Source organism: Mytilus trossulus, chromosome 1 (assembly GCF_036588685.1).
Source record: "Mytilus trossulus isolate FHL-02 chromosome 1, PNRI_Mtr1.1.1.hap1, whole genome shotgun sequence".
In the NCBI taxonomy this organism is placed as follows: domain Eukaryota; kingdom Metazoa; phylum Mollusca; class Bivalvia; order Mytilida; family Mytilidae; genus Mytilus; species Mytilus trossulus.
In genome coordinates this window covers 31,711,484-31,732,785 of record NC_086373.1, presented here as the reverse complement: position 1 = coordinate 31,732,785, position 21,302 = coordinate 31,711,484, and the positions used below count along the sequence as shown (strand labels likewise).

General features: G+C 31.3%; 1 protein-coding gene across 1 annotated transcript; it reads right to left on the bottom strand.

Annotated features, from left to right (window-relative positions):
• Nucleotides 1-652: 652 nt before the first annotated feature.
• LOC134712374 (uncharacterized) lies at nt 653-20,021 on the bottom strand. The gene is made up of 4 exons (XM_063573905.1): nt 20,006-20,021; nt 18,540-18,624; nt 2,286-2,449; nt 653-767 (listed from the first exon to the last, which is right to left on the bottom strand). Exons 1-4 carry the CDS (start codon nt 20,019-20,021, stop codon nt 724-726), a joined length of 309 nt encoding a protein of 102 aa, XP_063429975.1. The 3' UTR covers nt 653-723.
• Between the last annotated feature and the right edge of the window lie 1,281 nt (nt 20,022-21,302).

Below are 21,302 nucleotides of genomic sequence, written 5' to 3'. Positions count from 1 at the left end.
AACCGATATTCTATAACGCTCAACCAAATCATAATGGTGTCCGTAAAATTTACAAAAAACAAAGAGATGATTTTAACTTCACCATTTGGAACTTTTGGTTTAATAGCTTCCGTGTGAGCCCGGGAATGTCGTATCAATTGGGAGATATATACTCCGCATGCAGAATTGGGAAGCTGAAATAAAACTGGCATAATATATAAAGTCTCCTCGTTGTCTAAGTCACGCTGCATTATTTATTATTCATCCAAAACTTAAACTTAATATGAATAAAATTTCAGTGACTTGTTAAATTGATAATTGCCTTAATCACATGTTAATATTACTGAATTAAAGTTAAAGTATAAATAAAGGCAACAGTAGTATACCGCTGTTCAAAACTCGTAAATCCATGGACAAAAAACAAAATCGGGGTAACAAACCAAAACTGAGGGAAACGCATCAAATATAAAAAGAGAACAACGACACAACATTAAAATGTAACACACACAGAAACGGACTAAGCATTAGACAAATCCGATGCGAATAACAAATAATATATCAAAACCAAATAAATGAATTTAGGATAGAAAAGTACCATGACACGTGTTATAGTAATGTGAATATAAAGCATTGAAAGTATTAAGGTGGAATAAATGTTAGTATTTCAATTTCAATAGATGTGGATTTTATATCGATAGATAGTTTGCTTGTGGCTGATGACATACCGGCGTTCACGCCGCCTGGTTATGGATTCTGTCCAGACTGCCCATGAATCATTGGTGGTGGAGCTGGAATGAGAATAAATATAGAGACATATACATTGGGAACTTATTCTTTATTACCTGTGTGTTAGTTTTATTGATTGTGTGTGCAGTTATTATCCGATGAAAACTAAGATTATCAGAATAATATTATGTTATTTTCCTATTCATACACGCTTGCCTTTAACTAAAAGTTCTTTCACAATATATATCTTAAGTGCTTTTTTTTAAGGAGGTATATGGAGGTATATGATGCCGCCTTGTTTTGCTGTTGTAATTTTTTGTTATTAAGAGATATTAACACAAAATATTGCAAACTAATTTTGAACAATGTCAGCTTTTTAAGAGTCCAATTTTTCGGTATCGCGTATGAAAAACATCACACAGGAATATCAACTTGGTGTTATCATTTTTTGACAGTATGGTCTATCGCAGTGTAAATCAAGGAAAACAATTCTTTCGGACCAATCATATTTCATATACTTAAACAAACTGCTTATAGAATCAGATTTGCAAAGCATTTTAAATCATATTGAAAAGAGATAGAAAGGGATTCAAAATTGAATGTCGATGCCTATAAATGACCGACTCCGCTAGAAAAAAAAACTCCACATAAAGTAATCCGAATATTTAAAAGCCAAAGATGTACGAGACCAGAAATTTTTGAAGAGTACTGTAATCCAATTGAATTTCGCGAGCGATTTATTTTCGTGACTTTCGCGATTAGAAAAAAGACAGGAATTTAAATCGTCGCGAAGATGTATAAATTGGATCTTACCTTATCTAAACACCTCAAGTAAAAAAGAAAATCGCTGAATTAAATAGCCGCGAAGTTGACTAGATAGGGCTAAATGCGAAATAAAGTATCCGCGAAAATAAGTTGGTTTACAGTATTTGAGTGTTGAAATTGTGATCATGATTACAATAGAATGTAGAGTATAGTAGTTTCTTACAGGAAAATAAGTTTTCATCTATACTTATATTATAAATAAAAAGTTCACCATGAATTAAATGGACACAACAAACTTACTTTATGGTTCGTCTATTATTATTACGAATGACTTTATCATTTGAGAGATAATTAGCCTTAGGAACTGAAATTGTCAGCACTATATATCGTTTCGAAACTATTGTATCTTTGTTTTGATTTTTTGCTAAGATTGCATACTTACAAAAAAGTGTATTGCAATCATTCATTCATGTAGAATTAGCAAGGGTTTCTAAATATTTGTTTGAGAACAATAATATGCACACATGGTTGTCAATATTATGGAATTCTATGTAATTGTCATACAGGTGAGAAGTTTATCTATCTATACAAACTATGTTAAATTAACAATGTTCTACATAAGGAAATGACTGTTACATGTCTGGAATATGACAGCTGTGTGTCGTTCGTTTTATGTGTTTGAGCTATTGGTTTTGGCTTCTTTTAAATCGCCTTTCTTCAATTTTTCTTGGAGTTCGGTATGTTTGCAATTTTACTTTTTATGCATTAACCTAGTCTTATTTTCAAAAAATAAATCACGTGATTATTATTATTACCTTGGTGTTGTTGATGCTGTTGTGTGGTAATAGAAGTTCCGCCGGTATACGGAGTGGTATGAATAGAAGTTGACTTGGTAGTATACTTTTTACACACGATAAGAATAACAACAATAATGAGTATAAAAATGATAGTTCCTGCTACAGCACCGACAATTGTAGCACTGAAAAAGCAAGGGTTAATAAAATACAAAAAGATGTATAGTGATAATCAAATTGCACGTGTGTGAATTAGAGACATTTTTAAATGACATTGTTCCAACTGATACTGCCCACGAAGAATGACTTTTATGATCACCGTGTCAGATTCGTAAAATACAATGGATATTTTCATATACACTGATGGTCAAAAGGACATATTTAATGACATAAATATAAGCAATGAAAGGTCACCATGAAAAAAAATCTTCTAATCCTCAAAACCCTGCCATTAAATGGTTGAAACAATTGAAACGAAAACTGCCTAGTTTATTACAAAACGATTTCAGAGAACCAAATCTGACAAACATGAACCGATGGCATTCACTCAACAGGCTTCGAACTGTGGACAGGCATATACAGACTGTAGCCAGATAAAACAGATATGTTAGCCATAAACTCTAGTGTCATAATTTGGGTGATTATCATCACACATTTTGAAAAATTGTTAAAATCAATTACAAATGGCTTCACACAATAGATAGGTATTACGCACAATGACAAATAAATAACATAAACGCAATAGACACAAATCATGCAATATCAGACACAAGTTGGTTCCTTTTTCCTTTTTCCTTTTTCGATATTCAAATTTTGAAAAATATTACAAGTCCAAACTAAATTTTTTTTTGCTTCAAAACTTTTTTTCCTCAAAATTTTTTTTTCCTCAAAATTTTTTTTCCTCAAAATTTTTTTTTCCTCAAATTTTTTTTTTCTCAAATTTTTTTTTTCCTCAAATTTTTTTTTCCTCAAAATTTTTTTTTTCTCAAATTTTTTTTCCTCAAAATTTTTTTTCCTCAAATTTTTTTTTCCTCATTTTTTTTCGTTTCCTTATTCAATTTCTTTTTCCTTATTCGATTTTTATTTCCTTTTTCGGTTTCTATTCCCTGAATCGGATTCTATTTCCTTATTGGGTTTCTATTTCCTTATTCGGTTTCGATTTCCTTTTTCGGTTTCTATTTCCTTATTTAGTTTCTATTTCCTTATTGGGTTTCGATTTCCTTATTCTGTTTCTAGTTCCTTATTCAATTTTCATTTCCTTATTCGGTTTCTTTTTCCTTTTTCAATATTCATTTCCTTTTTCGGTTTCTATTTCCTTATTCGGTTTCTATTTCCTTATTGGATTTTCATTTCCTTATTCGATTTCCATTTCCTTATTCGATTTCCATTTCCTTATTCGGTTTCTTTTTCCTTTTTCAATATTCATTTCCTTTTTTCGGTTTCTATTTCCTTATTCTGTTTCTATTTCCTTATTTGATTTTCATTTCCTTATTCGATTGCTGTTTCCTTATTCGGTTTCTATTTCCTTATTCGGTTTCTATTTCCTTATTCGGTTTCTATTTCCTTATTCGATTTTCATTTCCTTATTCGATTTCCATTTCCTTATTCGATTTCCATTTCCTTATTCGGTTCCTTTTTCCTATTTCGATATTCAATTTTGAAAATATTACAAGTCCAAACTAAATTTTTTTTTTCCTCAAAATTTATTTTCCTCAAAATTTTTTTTTCCTCAAAATTTTTTTTTCCTCAAAATTTTTTTCCTCAAATTTTTTTTTTTCTCAAAATTTTTTTTTCCTCAAATTTTTTTTTTCCTCAAATTTTTTCTCCTCAAAATTTTTTTTTTCTCAAATTTTTTTTCCTCAAAATTTTTTTTCCTCAATTTTTTTTTTCCTCATTTTTTTTCGTTTCCTTATTCAATTTCTTTTTCCTTATTCGATTTTTATTTCCTTTTTCATATTCATTTCCTTTTTCGGTTTCTTTTACCTGAATCGGATTCTATTTCCTTATTGGGTTTCTATTTCCTTATTCGGTTTCGATTTCCTTATTCGGTTTCTAGTTCCTTATTCGATTTTCATTTCCTTATTCGGTTTCTTTTTCCTTTTTCAATATTCATTTCCTTTTTCGGTTTCTATTTCCTTATTCAGTTTCTATTTCCTTATTCGGTTTCTATTTCCTTATTCGGTTTCTTTTTCCTTATTCGGTTTCTTTTTCCTTTTTCAATATTCATTTCCTTTTTCGGTTTCTATTTCCTTATTCAGTTTCTATTTCCCTATTCGGTTTCTATTTCCTTATTCGGTTTCTTTTTCCTTATTCGGTTTCTTTTTCCTTTTTCAATATTCATTTCCTTTTTCGGTTTCTATTTCCTTATTTAGTTTCTATTTCCTTATTGGGTTTCTATTTCCTTATTGGGTTTCGATTTCCTTATTCTGTTTCTTTTTCCTTTTTCAATATTCATTTCCTTTTTCGGTTTCTATTTCCTTATTCGGTTTCTATTTCCTTATTGGATTTTCATTTCCTTATTCGATTTCCATTTCCTTATTCGATTTCCATTTCCTTATTCGGTTTCTTTTTCCTTTTTCAATATTCATTTCCTTTTTCGGTTTCTATTTCCTTATTCGGTTTCTATTTCCTTATTCGATTTTCATTTCCTTATTCGATTGCTGTTTCCTTATTCGGTTTCTATTTCCTTATTCGTTTTCTATTTCATTATTCGGTTTCTATTTCCTTATTCGGTTTTCATTTCCTTATTCGGTTTCTTTTTCCTTTTTCAATATTCATTTCCTTTTTCGGTTTCTATTTCCTTATTCAGTTTCTATTTCCCTATTCGGTTTCTATTTCCTTATTCGGTTTCTTTTTCCTTATTCGGTTTCTTTTTCCTTTTTCAATATTCATTTCCTTTTTCGGTTTCTATTTCCTTATTCAGTTTCTATTTCCCTATTCGGTTTCTATTTCCTTATTCGGTTTCTTTTTCCTTATTCGGTTTCTTTTTCCTTTTTCAATATTCATTTCCTTTTTCGGTTTCTATTTCCTTATTTAGTTTCTATTTCCTTATTGGGTTTCTATTTCCTTATTGGGTTTCGATTTCCTTATTCTGTTTCTAGTTCCTTATTCGATTTTCATTTCCTTATTCGGTTTCTTTTTCCTTTTTCAATATTCATTTCCTTTTTCGGTTTCTATTTCCTTATTCGGTTTCTATTTCCTTATTGGATTTTCATTTCCTTATTCGATTTCCATTTCCTTATTCGATTTCCATTTCCTTATTCGGTTTCTTTTTCCTTTTTCAATATTCATTTCCTTTTTCGGTTTCTATTTCCTTATTCGGTTTCTATTTCCTTATTCGATTTTCATTTCCTTATTCGATTGCTGTTTCCTTATTCGGTTTCTATTTCCTTAATTCGTTTTCTATTTCATTATTCGGTTTCTATTTCCTTATTCGGTTTCGATTTCCTTATTCGGTTTCTAGTTCCTTATTCGATTTTCATTTCCTTATTCGGTTTCTTTTTCCTTTTTCAATATTCATTTCCTTTTTCGTTTCTATTTCCTTATTCGGTTTCTGTTTCCTTATTTGATTACTTTTTCCTTATTCAATTTGCATTTCCTTATTCAGTTTCTAGTTCCTTATTCAATTTTCATTTCCTTATTCGGTTTCTTTTTCCTTTTTCAATATTCATTTCCTTTTTCGGTTTTTTTTTCCTTATTCAGTTTCTATTTCCTTATTCGGTTTCTATTTCCTTATTCGGTTTCTATTTCCTTATTCGATTTTCATTTCCTTATTCGATTGCTGTTTCCTTATTCGGTTTCTATTTCCTTATTCGTTTTCTATTTCATTATTCGGTTTCTATTTCCTTATTCGGTTTCTATTTCCTTATTGGATTTTCATTTCCTTATTCGATTTCCATTTCCTTATTCGATTTCCATTTCCTTATTCGGTTTCTTTTTCCTTTTTCAATATTCATTTCCTTTTTCGGTTTCTATTTCCTTATTCGGTTTCTATTTCCTTATTCGATTTTCATTTCCTTATTCGATTGCTGTTTCCTTATTCGGTTTCTATTTCCTTAATTCGTTTTCTATTTCATTATTCGGTTTCTATTTCCTTATTCGGTTTCGATTTCCTTATTCGGTTTCTAGTTCCTTATTCGATTTTCATTTCCTTATTCGGTTTCTTTTTCCTTTTTCAATATTCATTTCCTTTTTCGTTTCTATTTCCTTATTCGGTTTCTGTTTCCTTATTTGATTACTTTTTCCTTATTCAATTTGCATTTCCTTATTCAGTTTCTAGTTCCTTATTCGATTTTCATTTCCTTATTCGGTTTCTTTTTCCTTTTTCAATATTCATTTCCTTTTTCGGTTTCTATTTCCTTATTCAGTTTCTATTTCCTTATTCGGTTTCTATTTCCTTATTCGGTTCCTTTTTCCTTTTTCGATATTCAATTTTGAAAAATATTACAAGTCCAAACAAAATTTTTTTTTGCTTCAAATTTTTTTTTCCTTCAAAATTTTTTTTCCTCAAAATTTTTTTTCTTCAAAATTTTTTTTCCTCAAAATTTTTTTTTTCTCAAATTTTTTATCCTCAAAATTTTTTTTCTCAAAAAGTTTTTCAATTTTTTTTTTCGTTTCCTTATTCGTTCTTTTTCATTTCCTTATACAGTTTCTATTCCCTTATTCGATTTCCATTTCCTTATTCTATTTTCATTTCCTTATTCGGTTTCTTTTTCCTTATTCGGTTTCTATTTCCTTATTCAGTTTCTTTTTCCTTATTCGGTTTCTGTTTCCTTATTTGATTTCTTTTTCCTTATTCAATTTTCATTTCCTTATTCGGTTATTATTTTCTTATATTTACAACTATCAAACATCAACACGCACCAAACTGGATGTAATTGAAAGATATCTAGAGGTCAATATACAGGCTCGAACAAAAGACAAAAAAGGAAAAGTATAGCGAGCTTTTTGGGATGAAGTAAAGACCGAACGTCAGTTTTAGTCGGATATACTTTAATGTTAGTCTTACATGTATAGATGTGTACATATATCATTGATTCAGTGGCGATTGCAAATAGACACGGATAAGTCTTAAATAAAATTTTATAGTTTTGAATGTTTCTTCATCAGTTGACTAAAAATAAGTGGAGGTATGTTCTTATTGCCGACAAGAGAGGCACTCAACCTATATTAATTTGTGCATAAAGCGATTGAAAGTTGCTAAATACTGAATGTTTTTGCCACAAATGCGAAAGTTTTAATCTGTGTATATATACTTAAAATACGATGATAAAATTCATGTCTTTTTCAGGATTTCTGTCAGATCCAACCATGTAGTAAGTCATGTTGGTGAGATATGGTTTTAGTCGATGATGTTCCTGACGAACCTGTAGTACAAAGTATATCACTGGATTGAGCTCTCTGTCTAAGTGTATCATTAAAGTGCTTTGCTTTGAGCTGAGTTCATTGCTGTGCAATTCATTCTTTGTGAAATAAAGATTTGACATACAACTCTTATGTACAAGGATTTGTCAAAGTAGTATTCATTCTATGTACAATGTACTAGTATGTAATAGGGAGATAAAAAAAAAAGCATTTTATTTCGATTTGAACCAAACATTATGTGTCTATTGATCAAATTGAAGAAAAAAAACCGGACAATGCTACTCCCCCTTCAAGCAATATTATGCTAGGTTGTTTTAATACATCTGTATTGCCTACTAAAGACTAGGACCTGAGTGTAAATGGTCATTCAATTATGTGAAGAAGAACAAATTTAGGCCTATCTGGCCTAATTGATTTCTAAAACTATTATATTTCATTGTACCTGTTCAACATTTTTTCATTTATTTGTTTATTTCTTAATTTGTGTGAATTAACATATGTTTGGATTGGGAAACAAGTTTTGCAACTTATATTAATCCCTTTCCACTTTGCGGATGAGAGTGTTGCCTTGTAGCGGCATTAGCCTACTCTTTTTCGAAATCTACAAGGGTGTCTTTAACGTGCAAGAGATATGGCTCTCTCTTATCACGGGTCAGCCATTTATCGTCCCCTTGCGACGGACTATCATCGTTTCCTTAAGACCATATTCGCAAATGGTGTCAAGGGAGAGCAGAAAATTGAGTCCCTGAAATTGTCATCCCGAACGGGAATCGAACCAGGAACCTTTAAGTGAGTAGTTCGATGATCTAACCACTACACCACGGCTCTCACTAACATTGTTACAGTAAATGTTAATTACTACACTTTCATACCACAACAAATACTGTAATGGTATCACTTATATTTGTGTCCATATATTATAACCAAAAAAATAAAAAGAGAATAATTTTGCACTACCATTTTTGTATTGAATATTATAACTTTTTAGATATCTAGACACATTAACTAGATGCTCATAATATCCACTTTACATGCTTGAATTCTACCAGATTACTCTAAGAACAGTTATGAGTCTTTGAAGCATGCTAACAAAGGATCTTTTCACGATATCATTTTCACATTAGTAAAAACTCCTTTTTGCTTTGACAAGCTTTGGAGGAAATATTATCAAAGAATTGAAGAAAAAACCACAACACATAAGTTCTCTTTCTAGCTCATCTAGCCCCAAGCATCATGTCAGGCATTTTCATTACTAAAAAAAACAATTCGACATTTTGACAAAAAGTTTTACTAATGATACTGACGATCCACCATAAAGTAATATACATAGATCCATACAAATAGTAAGCAAATACATATGAAAAAGATGTGGTATGATTGCCAATGAGACCAAAATGACACAGAAATTAAAACAACTACAGTACGACCTTCAACAATGAGCAAAGCCCATACCGCATAGTCAGATATTAAAGGCCCCGAAATGACAATGTAGAACAATTCAAACGAGAAAACTGACGGCCTTATTTATGTACAAAAAATAAACGAAAAACAAATCCACACTCATCTGTGTCCACACTTGTTATCTAATAAAATATCATACAAACACTATATATATATATATATTATTAATTCGTATATTTTAACATATTTGATTCGTTTAGAGATAGTCACATGTTAAACTATATTTTCGAAGGTAGAGAAAAAACGGCGGATAGCAAAAAGCATATTGACCGGCAAAAAAGCATATCGCACGGTTATTTTTAGAATATCTAAAAACCGATATACTTTGTGACGTCATGTACTGAATTTCAGGGGCGGATTCTGGATTTTAGAAAAGGGGCGACATTTTTAAAGATGGCTGAGCGAAGCGAGTCGAAAAAAATTGTGACCTTTTTGGGGGCTAAAAAACACTCATTACTGAAGACCGTGTCTGTCTATCACTTACTGTTTTCGAGAAATAGTTATTTGAAAATATAAAACAATAAATCCCATAGGGTTCTACAGTTAATCAAGTCCTTCTTTAAGTCTTTAAATGGACTCCAATAGTATACACTAACAAAAAATGCTGACTCGGCCGGGATTTTAGTATAACATTTTATGAAATCCATAGCAAATCAAAAATGCGTAGCGAGTTGTCTTCTGTAAGCCTCTGTCACACATGAAAGCCTTGTTCACACCTCAACGGATAGCTCGAACGGATGCCTAACGATTTCCATTTTTTCAATTCGTTCATGCCCGTTAGACGTCCGTTCATATCCGTATCATGCCCGTTAAGCGGACGTTATATCCGGTGGAAAATTTGAGCATGTTCAAAACTTTGAACGGACATTCAACGGACAATTTCGTCAGCGGACAACTTTAATTTTTTATCCGTTAGGCGTCCGTTCGTGCTATCCGGTAAGGTGTGACCGAGCATTAACGGATAGCTCGAACGGATACCTAACGATTACCTTTTTTTCAATTCGTTCATGTCCGTTATACATCCGTTCTCAATCGTTAGACGTCCATTCATATCCGTTTCGTGTCCGTAAAGCGTACGTTATATCCGGTGGAAAATTTTGAGCATGTTCAAAACTTTCAACGGACGTCCAACGGATGAAGTGTCCGTTGAACGTCCGGTAGGCGTCTGTTTTGGACGGTACTCGTCCATTTCGTTTCAATTTTGTATCCGTAAATTGTCCGCTACAGTTCCGTTGGAGGTAAAAAAAGACAAATTCATTAACGGATTTCGACCGGATGTGTCACGTATAAAACGAATGTTGAACAAATGTGAAACGGACCTCTACCGGACGTATAACCGACAAAACGGATGATGAACGGATCTGCGAAAAAAATTTGGCAGAAAAAAAAATAATCAGAAAAATATCAAAAGGTCTTTCCATTGAAAATTGTGTGATCCATTTGTCAACCGTCATTCATAAACTCGCTGTCATTTTAGAATTATGTCGTAGCCTTTTGTTAATTTGGAACCCCGCATTTCCATTAAAAAAATTTGGCGAAACATATCAACCGAGCATTTGGATAAAAATTGCTTGTTTGTCTTTCTTCAATCGTGTCGGTCGTATTGTAAATTTCATTGAAGAGCCCGGCGTATATCTGGTTTACAACAAGAAATCTGTGAGGTTGTTCTAACTTAACATACAACAAACAAGAATTGTCCATGTCGAGGTCCTACATGCAATAAAGCAGTAAATAGCTTTGGATCCATACTATTATTTTATATATACAGCATAAAAAAATGTTCAACCCTTACACTTTACAGCAACTATAAAATATATATGCCCAAAATAAGGAACCGTTTAAATATGCATTCTACACAAATTTTATGTTTTTTAGCCCCCAAAAAGGTCACAATTTTTTTCGACTCGCTTCGCTCAGCCATCTTTAAAAATGTCGCCCCTTTTCTAAAATCCAGAATCCGCCCCTGAAATTCAGTACATGACGTCACAAAGTATATCGGTTTTTAGATATTCTAAAAATAACCGTGCGATATGCTTTTTTGCCGGTCAATATGCTTTTTGCTATCCGCCGTTTTTTCTCTACCTTCGAAAATATAGTTTAACATGTGACTATCTCTAAACGAATCAAATATGTTAAAATATACGAATTAATAATATATATATATATATATAGTGTTTGTATGATATTTTATTAGATAACAAGTGTGGACACAGATGAGTGTGGATTTGTTTTTCGTTTATTTTTTGTACATAAATAAGGCCGTCAGTTTTCTCGTTTGAATTGTTCTATATTGTCATTTCGGGGCCTTTAATATCTGACTATGCGGTATGGGCTTTGCTCATTGTTGAAGGTCGTACTGTAGTTGTTTTAATTTCTGTGTCATTTTGGTCTCATTGGCAATCATACCACATCTTTTTCATATGTATTTGCTTACTATTTGTATGGATCTATGTATATTACTTTATGGTGGATCGTCAGTATCATTAGTAAAACTTTTTGTCAAAATGTCGAATTGTTTTTTTTAGTAATGAAAATGCCTGACATGATGCTTGGGGCTAGATGAGCTAGAAAGAGAACTTATGTGTTGTGGTTTTTTCTTCAATTCTTTGATAATATTTCCTCCAAAGCTTGTCAAAGCAAAAAGGAGTTTTTACTAATGTGAAAATGATATCGTGAAAAGATCCTTTGTTAGCATGCTTCAAAGACTCATAACTGTTCTTAGAGTAATCTGGTAGAATTCAAGCATGTAAAGTGGATATTATGAGCATCTAGTTAATGTGTCTAGATATCTAAAAAGTTATAATATTCAATACAAAAATGGTAGTGCAAAATTATTCTCTTTTTATTTTTTTGGTTATAATATATGGACACAAATATAAGTGATACCATTACAGTATTTGTTGTGGTATGAAAGTGTAGTAATTAACATTTACTGTAACAATGTTAGTGAGAGCCGTGGTGTAGTGGTTAGATCATCGAACTACTCACTTAAAGGTTCCTGGTTCGATTCCCGTTCGGGATGACAATTTCAGGGACTCAATTTTCTGCTCTCCCTTGACACCATTTGCGAGTACGGTCTTAAGGAAACGATGATAGTCCGTCGCAAGGGGACGATAAATGGCTGACCCGTGATAAAAGAGAGCCATATCTCTTGCACGTTAAAGACACCCTTGTAGATTTCGAAAAAGAGTAGGCTAATGCCGCTACAAGGCAGCACTCTCACCCGCAAAGTGGAAAGGGATTAATATAAGTTGCAAAACTTGTTTCCCAATCCAAACATATGTTAATTCACACACATTAAGAAATAAACAAATAAATGAAAAAATGTTGAACAGGTACAATGAAATATAATAGTTTTAGAAATCAATTAGGCCAGATAGGCCTAAATTTGTTCTTCTTCACATAATTGAATGACCATTTACACTCAGGTCCTAGTCTTTAGTAGGCAATACAGATGTATTAAAACAACCTAGCATAATATTGCTTGAAGGGGGAGTAGCATTGTCCGGTTTTTTTTTCTTCAATTTGATCAATAGACACATAATGTTTGGTTCAAATCGAAATAAAATGCTTTTTTTTTTATCTCCCTATTACATACTAGTACATTGTACATAGAATGAATACTACTTTGACAAATCCTTGTACATGAGAGTTGTATGTCAAATCTTTATTTCACAAAGAATGAATTGCACAGCAATGAACTCAGCTCAAAGCAAAGCACTTTAATGATACACTTAGACAGAGAGCTCAATCCAGTGATATACTTTGTACTACAGGTTCGTCAGGAACATCATCGACTAAAACCATATCTCACCAACATGACTTACTACATGGTTGGATCTGACAGAAATCCTGAAAAAGACATGAATTTTATCATCGTATTTTAAGTATATATACACAGATTAAAACTTTCGCATTTGTGGCAAAAACATTCAGTATTTAGCAACTTTCAATCGCTTTATGCACAAATTAATATAGGTTGAGTGCCTTTCTTGTCGGCAATAAGAACATACCTCCACTTATTTTTAGTCAACTGATGAAGAAATATTCAAAACTATAAAATTTTATTTAAGACTTATCAGTGTCTATTTGCCATCGCCACTGAATCAATGATATATGTACACATCTATACATGTAAGACTAACATTAAAGTATATCCGACTAAAACTGACGTTCGGTCTTTACTTCATCCCAAAAAGCTCGCTATACTTTTCCTTTTTTGTCTTTTGTTCGAGCCTGTATATTGACCTCTAGATATCTTTCAATAACATCCAGTTTGGTGCGTGTTGATGTTTGATAGTTGTAAATATAAGGAAATAATAACCGAATAAGGAAATGAAAATTGAATAAGGAAAAAGAAATCAAATAAGGAAACAGAAACCGAATAAGGAAAAAGAAACTGAATAAGGAAATAGAAACCGAATAAGGAAAAAGAAACCGAATAAGGAAATGAAAATCGAATAAGTAAATGGAAATCGAATAAGGGAATAGAAACTGTATAAGGAAATGAAAAAGAACGAATAAGGAAACGAAAAAAAAATTTGAAAAACTTTTTGAGAAAAAAAATTTTGAGGATAAAAAATTTGAGGAAAAAAAAATTTTGAGGAAAAAAAATTTTGAGGAAAAAAAAATTTTGAGGAAAAAAAATTTTGAAGGAAAAAAAATTTACCTTTGAAGCAAAAAAAATTTTGTTTGGACTTGTAATATTTTTCAAAATTGAATATCGAAAAAGGAAAAAGGAACCGAATAAGGAAATGGAAATCGAATAAGGAAATGGAAATTGAATAAGGAAATGAAAATCCAATAAGGAAATAGAAACTGAATAAGGAAATAGAAACCGAATAAGGAAATAGAAACCGAATAAGGAAATAGAAACCGAATAAGGAAACAGCAATCGAATAAGGAAATGAAAATCGAATAAGGAAATAGAAACCGAATAAGGAAATAGAAACCGAATAAGGAAATAGAAACCGAATAAGGAAACAGCAATCGAATAAGGAAATGAAAATCGAATAAGGAAATAGAAACCGAATAAGGAAATAGAAACCGAAAAAGGAAATGAATATTGAAAAAGGAAAAAGAAACCGAATAAGGAAATGGAAATGGAATAAGGAAATGGAAATCGAATAAGGAAATGAAAATCCAATAAGGAAATAGAAACCGAATAAGGAAATAGAAACCGAATAAGGAAATAGAAACCGAAAAAGGAATTGAATATTGAAAAAGGAAAAAGAAACCGAATAAGGAAATAAAAATCGAATAAGGAACTAGAAACCGAATAAGGAAATCGAAACCGAATAAGGAAATAGAAACCCAATAAGGAAATAGAAACTAAATAAGGAAATAGAAACCGAAAAAGGAAATGAATATTGAAAAAGGAAAAAGAAACCGAATAAGGAAAAAGAAACCGAATAAGGAAATAGAAACCGAATAAGGAAATAGAAACTGAATAAGGAAATAGAAACCGAAAAAGGAAATGAATATTGAAAAAGGAAAAAGAAACCGTATAAGGAAATGGAAATTGAATAAGGAAATGAAAATCCAATAAGGAAATAGAAACCGAATAAGGAAAGGAAAATTGAATAAGGAAAAAGAAATCAAATAAGGAAACAGAAACCGAATAAGGAAATAGAAACGAAAAAGGAAATGAATATTGAAAAAGGAAAAAAGAAACCGAATAAGGAAATGAAAATCGAATAAGGAACTAGAAACCGAATAAGGAAATCGAAACCGAATAAGGAAATAGAAACCCAATAAGGAAATAGAAACTAAATAAGGAAATAGAAACCGAAAAAGGAAATGAATATTGAAAAAGGAAAAAGAAACCGAATAAGGAAAAAGAAACCGAATAAGGAAATAGAAACCGAATAAGGAAATAGAAACTGAATAAAGAAATAGAAACCGAAAAAGGAAATGAATATTGAAAAAGGAAAAAGAAACCGAATAAGGAAAAAGAAACCGAATAAGGAAATAGAAACCGAATAAGGAAATAGAAACTGAATAAGGAAATAGAAACCGAAAAAGGAAATGAATATTGAAAAAGGAAAAAGAAACCGAATAAGGAAATGAAAATCGAATAAGGAACTAGAAACTGAATAAGGAAATGAAAATTGAATAAGGAAAAAGAAATCAAATAAGGAAACAGAAACCGAATAAGGAAATAGAAATGAAAAAGGAAATGAATATTGAAAAAGGAAAGAGAAACCGAATAAGGAAATGAAAATTGAATAAGGAACTAGAAACCGAATAAGGAAATCGAAACCGAATAAGGAAATAGAAACCCAATAAGGAAATAGAATCCGATTCAGGGAATAGAAACCGAAAAAGGAAATGAATATGAAAAAGGAAATAAAAATCGAATAAGGAAAAAGAAATTGAATAAGGAAACGAAAAAAAATGAGGAAGAAAAAAACAAATTGAGAAAAAAAATTTGAGGAAAAAAAATTTTGAGGAAAAAAAATTTGAGAAAAAAAAAATTTTGACGAAAAAAAATTTGAGGAAAAAAAAAATTTGAGGTAAAAAAAAATTTGAGAAAAAACAAAATTTGAGGAAAAAAAATTTGAGGAAAAAAAAATTTTGAGGAAAAAAAATTTTGAGGAAAAAAAATTTTGAGGAAAAAAAATTTTGAAGCAAAAAAAAATTTAGTTTGGACTTGTAATATTTTTCAATATTGAATATCGAAATAGGAAAAAGGAATCGAATAAGGAAATGGAAATCGAATAAGGAAATGGAAATCGAATAAGGAAATGAAAATCCAATAAGGAAATAGAAACCGAATAAGGAAATAGAAACCGAATAAGGAAACAGCAATCGAATAAGGATAAGGAAATAGGAACCGAAAAAGGAAATGAATGTTGAAAAAGGAAAAAGAAACCGAATAAGGAAATGGAAATCAAATAAGGAAATGGAAACCGAAAAAGGAAATGAATATTGAAAAAGGAAAAAGAAACCTAATAAGGAAATGAAAATCGAATAAGGAACTAGAAACCGAATAAGGAAATCGAAACCGAATAAGGAAATAGAAACCCAATAAGGAAATAGAAACTAAATAAGGAAATAGAAACCGAAAAAGGAAATGAATATTGAAAAAGGAAAAAGAAACCGAATAAGGAAAAAGAAACCGAATAAGGAAATAGAAACCGAATAAGGAAATAGAAACTGAATAAGGAAATAGAAACCGAAAAAGGAAATGAATATTGAAAAAGGAAAAAGAAACCAAATAAGGAAAAAGAAACCGAATAAGGAAATAGAAACCGAATAAGGAAATAGAAACTGAATAAGGAAATAGAAACCGAAAAAGGAAATGAATATTGAAAAAGGAAAAAGAAACCGTATAAAGGAAATGGAAATTGAATAAGGAAATGAAAATCCAATAAGGAAATAGTAACCGAATAAGGAAATGAAAATTGAATAAGGAAAAAGAAATCAAATAAGGAAACAGAAACTGAATAAGGAAATAGAAATGAAAAAGGAAATGAATATTGAAAAAGGAAAAAGAAACCGAATAAGGAAATGAAAATCGAATAAGGAACTAGAAACCGAATAAGGAAATCGAAACCGAATAAGGAAATAGAAACCCAATAAGGAAATAGAATCCGATTCAGGGAATAGAAACCGAAAAAGGAAATGAATATGAAAAAGGAAATAAAAATCGAATAAGGAAAAAGAAATTGAATAAGGAAACGAAAAAAAATGAGGAAAAAAAAAAATTTGAGAAAAAAAATTTGAGGAAAAAAAAATTTGAGGAAAAAAAATTTGAGAAAAAAAAAATTTTGAGGAAAAAAAATTTGAGGAAAAAACAATTTTGAGAAGAAAAAAAAATTGAGGAAAAAAATTTGAGGAAAAAAAAATTTGAGGAAAAAAAAAATTTGAGAAAAAAAATAATTTTGAGGGAAAAAAAATTGAGGAAAATTTAGTTTGGACTTGTAATATTTTTCAAAATTTGAATGTCGAAAAAGGAAAAAGGAAAAAGGAACCAACTTGTGTCTGGTGCAATATAAAGTACTCAGGGTCACTGAAAGCTACTTAATCCTGTTTAATATATTATTATGACATTGATTAGTGTTTTGTTTGTTTCATAATACAATCATAGGCATTGAAGAAAAAAACTGTAAATATAAAAACAACTATGAGTAAGCAATAATATTTCGACAAAAGAGTAAAGGGCTATGTATATCCCCTCTCTACGTCTAATTGGAAACTTTGAAGTTGAAGCTCATTCAAATGTTAAATTATTTGTATTTTCTGGTTGTCAACGTAGTACTTCAGTTTGTAGTTTTGTGGGCTTTTTTCAAGCACACTCGGACAATAAAAACACTTTCAACAAACAAAGGGAATAAAATTCTACAATTGTATATTATTTGAAAAAAAAATCAAACCATCTTTTTTTTACTGTTTTATACTGTTATATATTATAGTGCGTAATTTATTAAAATGATTTACGTTGGTGCTCATATTCTCAAAATATGAAACGCAATATTGAAAGAAAATAGTGTTAAATACCTTTTCAAACAGTTTTAAAAAAAACCAAATAAGCAGAACATTTCATTAAAACTTGGCACACTGGTTTTAAAGATCTTGAGTTTACTTTTACATCAATATGATTCATAATCAGGTACAATTTATCAAACTATGTCACTTCATGGTCAATTTATGTCGTGCCCATCATTAGGCTAGTATTTAATATGGACCCGTCGGCATAGACCCATTCAACCGAATTATCTTCAAAATCTTGCCCATGAGCCTGATGCAGTTCTTGTAGAGTTTGTTGCGCTGCTTGATTAAGACTGCGCAGATGTTTACTCAAATCATTCCACTTATCTTCTTTTGATTTTCACACCTGGTGATTTAGATGGACAGTGCATACTGTTTTTAAGTGTTTTGGTTGGCTAAAAGGTCAACAGAATAAAGGACTATGTGAAGGCGAGCTGTGTCTTGTTGGTATAGATGCAGGTTCTTTACGAGCAGCAAATGCGGTGTAAAAACTGTTGTATCGAGGGGAGTAAAGATTGAAGATTTATATTTGCTAGGCATTTTTTTTAACTTTTACATAACAAAACAAATCAACAAATTTCTTCATAAAGGATATCAATGATATGAATATTAACTTGGCAATTGGCAAAAAAAAACACGGTACCTTTCTCCACATAAGTTGACACAACTGTCTCATAGAAAATATGTGTAAAAAAAATAGTAGTCCTCTATCAGAAACACAAATTAACGTTGTTTTTTCAACAATAAAAAATATCGTAAACAATTATACCAAATGAAATTCAGGTCTCCAATGTACTTTGATCACACAATGCGTGTGCTCTCTTCTACCTACCTTCTTGTCTGCCTACCTTAATTAATGCAGACAAAAGGGTAGGTAAGTGCTACTGAAAAATAAAACGTTTGAGAAATTTATCAAAAAAATTAAATAACCAAAGTAAAATATTATATGTAACATACTCATCTGTACAGTAACATTGACATACATCTAAATCCAAGTCCGATGAATACTTGTAGTAACAGTTTTCACCATTAACTTTCAAAACTGAAATATATTAAAACGTTGTTTATATCACATTAAACATGTATTATTGATTCTTCAACAGTACATTGTTAAATACACATTCAACTATTATGTATGTCTGTTTTGCTCACACATCGTTGTCAATATATTTGAATTTGATGCGACTGTCATACAAGTGAGAGGTTTAGCCAGCTTTAGAACCAGGTTTAATTCCCCATTTTCTATATAAGGAATATGCCTGTGCTAAGTCAGGAATATGACTGTTTTTATCCCTTAGTTTGATGTGTTTTAGCTTTTGATTTTGCCATTTGATTAAGGACTTTCCTAGTGGTTCAGTAATTTTGTGATTTCACTTTTTCATTCGGACATGCATTCATATGAGCATACAATTCATCATAAACTTTCAAAACTGAATTTCTCTTTAATGTCAGTTAATTCGGTGGATGTGTTTGAGCTTTTGACTTTACCATTTGATTAGGGACTTTCCTTTTTTGAATTTTCCTCGGAGTTCAATATTTTTATTAATTTACTTTAAATAAATATTCAGCCAAACGCCATGTATGTAGTATTATTTTAATGGTACTTTGACAGTATACAAGTGCACAACAGTTCATTGATAAATATATAATTTTTGAGTAAAACCGATAGGGATGTACTCTGATGTACAGTAGTTCTCGTTTGTTTATATAATATATACGTGTTTCTCGTTTCTCGTTTTTTTTATATAGATTAGACCGTTGGTTTTCCCGTTTGAATGGTTCTACACTTGTAATTTTGGGCCCTTTATAGCTTGTTGTTCGGTGCAAGCCAAGGCTCCGTGTTGAAGCCGTACATTGACCTATAATGGTTTCCTTTTTTTTTTTAATTGTTATTCGGATGGAGAATTGTCTCATTGGCACTCACACCACATCTTCCTATATCTATATACAATTTGAAATTAGTTATGCAAAGCCCTTAACATGAAGCAACTGCATTAAGACCCTTTCTGAATGCAAAATTTACTAAATGAACATTACAATTAGTCGATATCAATGTGTTCAATGAATGAAGGAACATGCTATAATAAATTTAGTTTAAACATATTTATTTATAGTGGATTGAGAAACAAGTTTTGCAACTTATATTAATCCCTTTCCACTTTGCGGGTGCGAGTGCTGCCTTGTAGCGGCATTAGCCTACTCTTTTTCGGAATCTACAAGGGTGTCTTTAACGTGCCAGAGATATGGCTCTCTCTCAACACGGGTCAGCCATTTATCGTCCCCTTCCGACGGACTATCATCGTTTCCTCAAAACCATACTCGCAAATGGTGTCAAGGGAGAGCCGAAAATTTAGTTCCTGAAATTTTCATCCCGAACGGGAATCGAACCAGGAACCTTTGTGTTAGTAGTCCGGTGCACTAACCACTACACCACGGCATAATAGATTTGAGAATGGAAATGGGGAAGATGTAAAAGACAACAACCGAATCAAAGAGCAGAAAACAACCAAAGGCCATCAATAAGTATTCAACACAGAGAGATCATAACCCATGTCATGCCAACAACTGGTTTTAGAATAAATGTGGGGTTGGTTTTGTTCGACGCAAATAAAAGCGACAGCAAGATGCCGATGTTCGATATTCATAAATCGGTTAAGAAAAACAAATCCGGGTAACAAACTAAACCTGAGGGAAATACATCAAATATAAGAGGAAAACAACGACACAGCAGAAACACTAAAATTGCCACACGAAGAAAAATTAACTATAAGATAGCAATAGCCATTTCCCCGACTTGGTACAGGACATTTTAAGACAAAATGGTGAGTTGAACCTGTTTTGTGGCTAGCCAAACCTCCCCCTTTTATTGTAATGTTAAAGATAACACTTACAGGACAAGATTACAATACAAATTAATGGAAGAACATACAGGACAGAAACACAAATATACAATACAAGAGAACATTGCGACAGGCTAATAGTTATCAAAGGAAACCAGGCTTATAGTTGAATACGAAAGACGCAAGGACTCTGTAAGTGAATCAATATCACAGCCAAAATATGCCATTTTTAATGACATGACAACAGTATCGTAACTTTACCCAGCTTGTATAAAGGTTTTTTGTTTGTTTGTAAGGTGAGTGCCGTATTTTAGTGCTTTTTTAAAGAATATTACCATAAAAGATAAGATTCGATGTGAAAAATCTGAACGTATAAGATGTCTGTATGTTGATTTATATTTAAGAATTATGTCCTTGTACCAATATTTAAATGTTTACAAGTATCAGAGTAAACTGTCCAGATTGCATACCAGTGAGAGGTTAAGCTAGCTGTACAGGCTGGTTTAATCCAGCATTTTCTTCATTACAAAAACGCATGTACCAAATGATCAGGTATATGCGTTGGTATCCATTCGTTTGATGTGTTTGAGATTTTGATTTCGACATTTGCTTATAGCCCCTCTGTTTCGAATTTTCTCGGAATTCGGTATTTTTGTGATTTTACTTTATATACACGAAAAGCTGAAATATTTCAAGGTATCGATATAAGAATAAGACAAGAGGATCGACTTAAGTAAAACTTTCAATTGGTTCTGAATGCTCTTCAACTTCGTACTTTATTTTGCATTTTAAACTTTTTTAGGTTCGAGCGTCACTGATGAGTCTTTAGCAGACGAAACGCGCGTCTGGCGTATATACTAAATTTAGTCCTGGTATATAT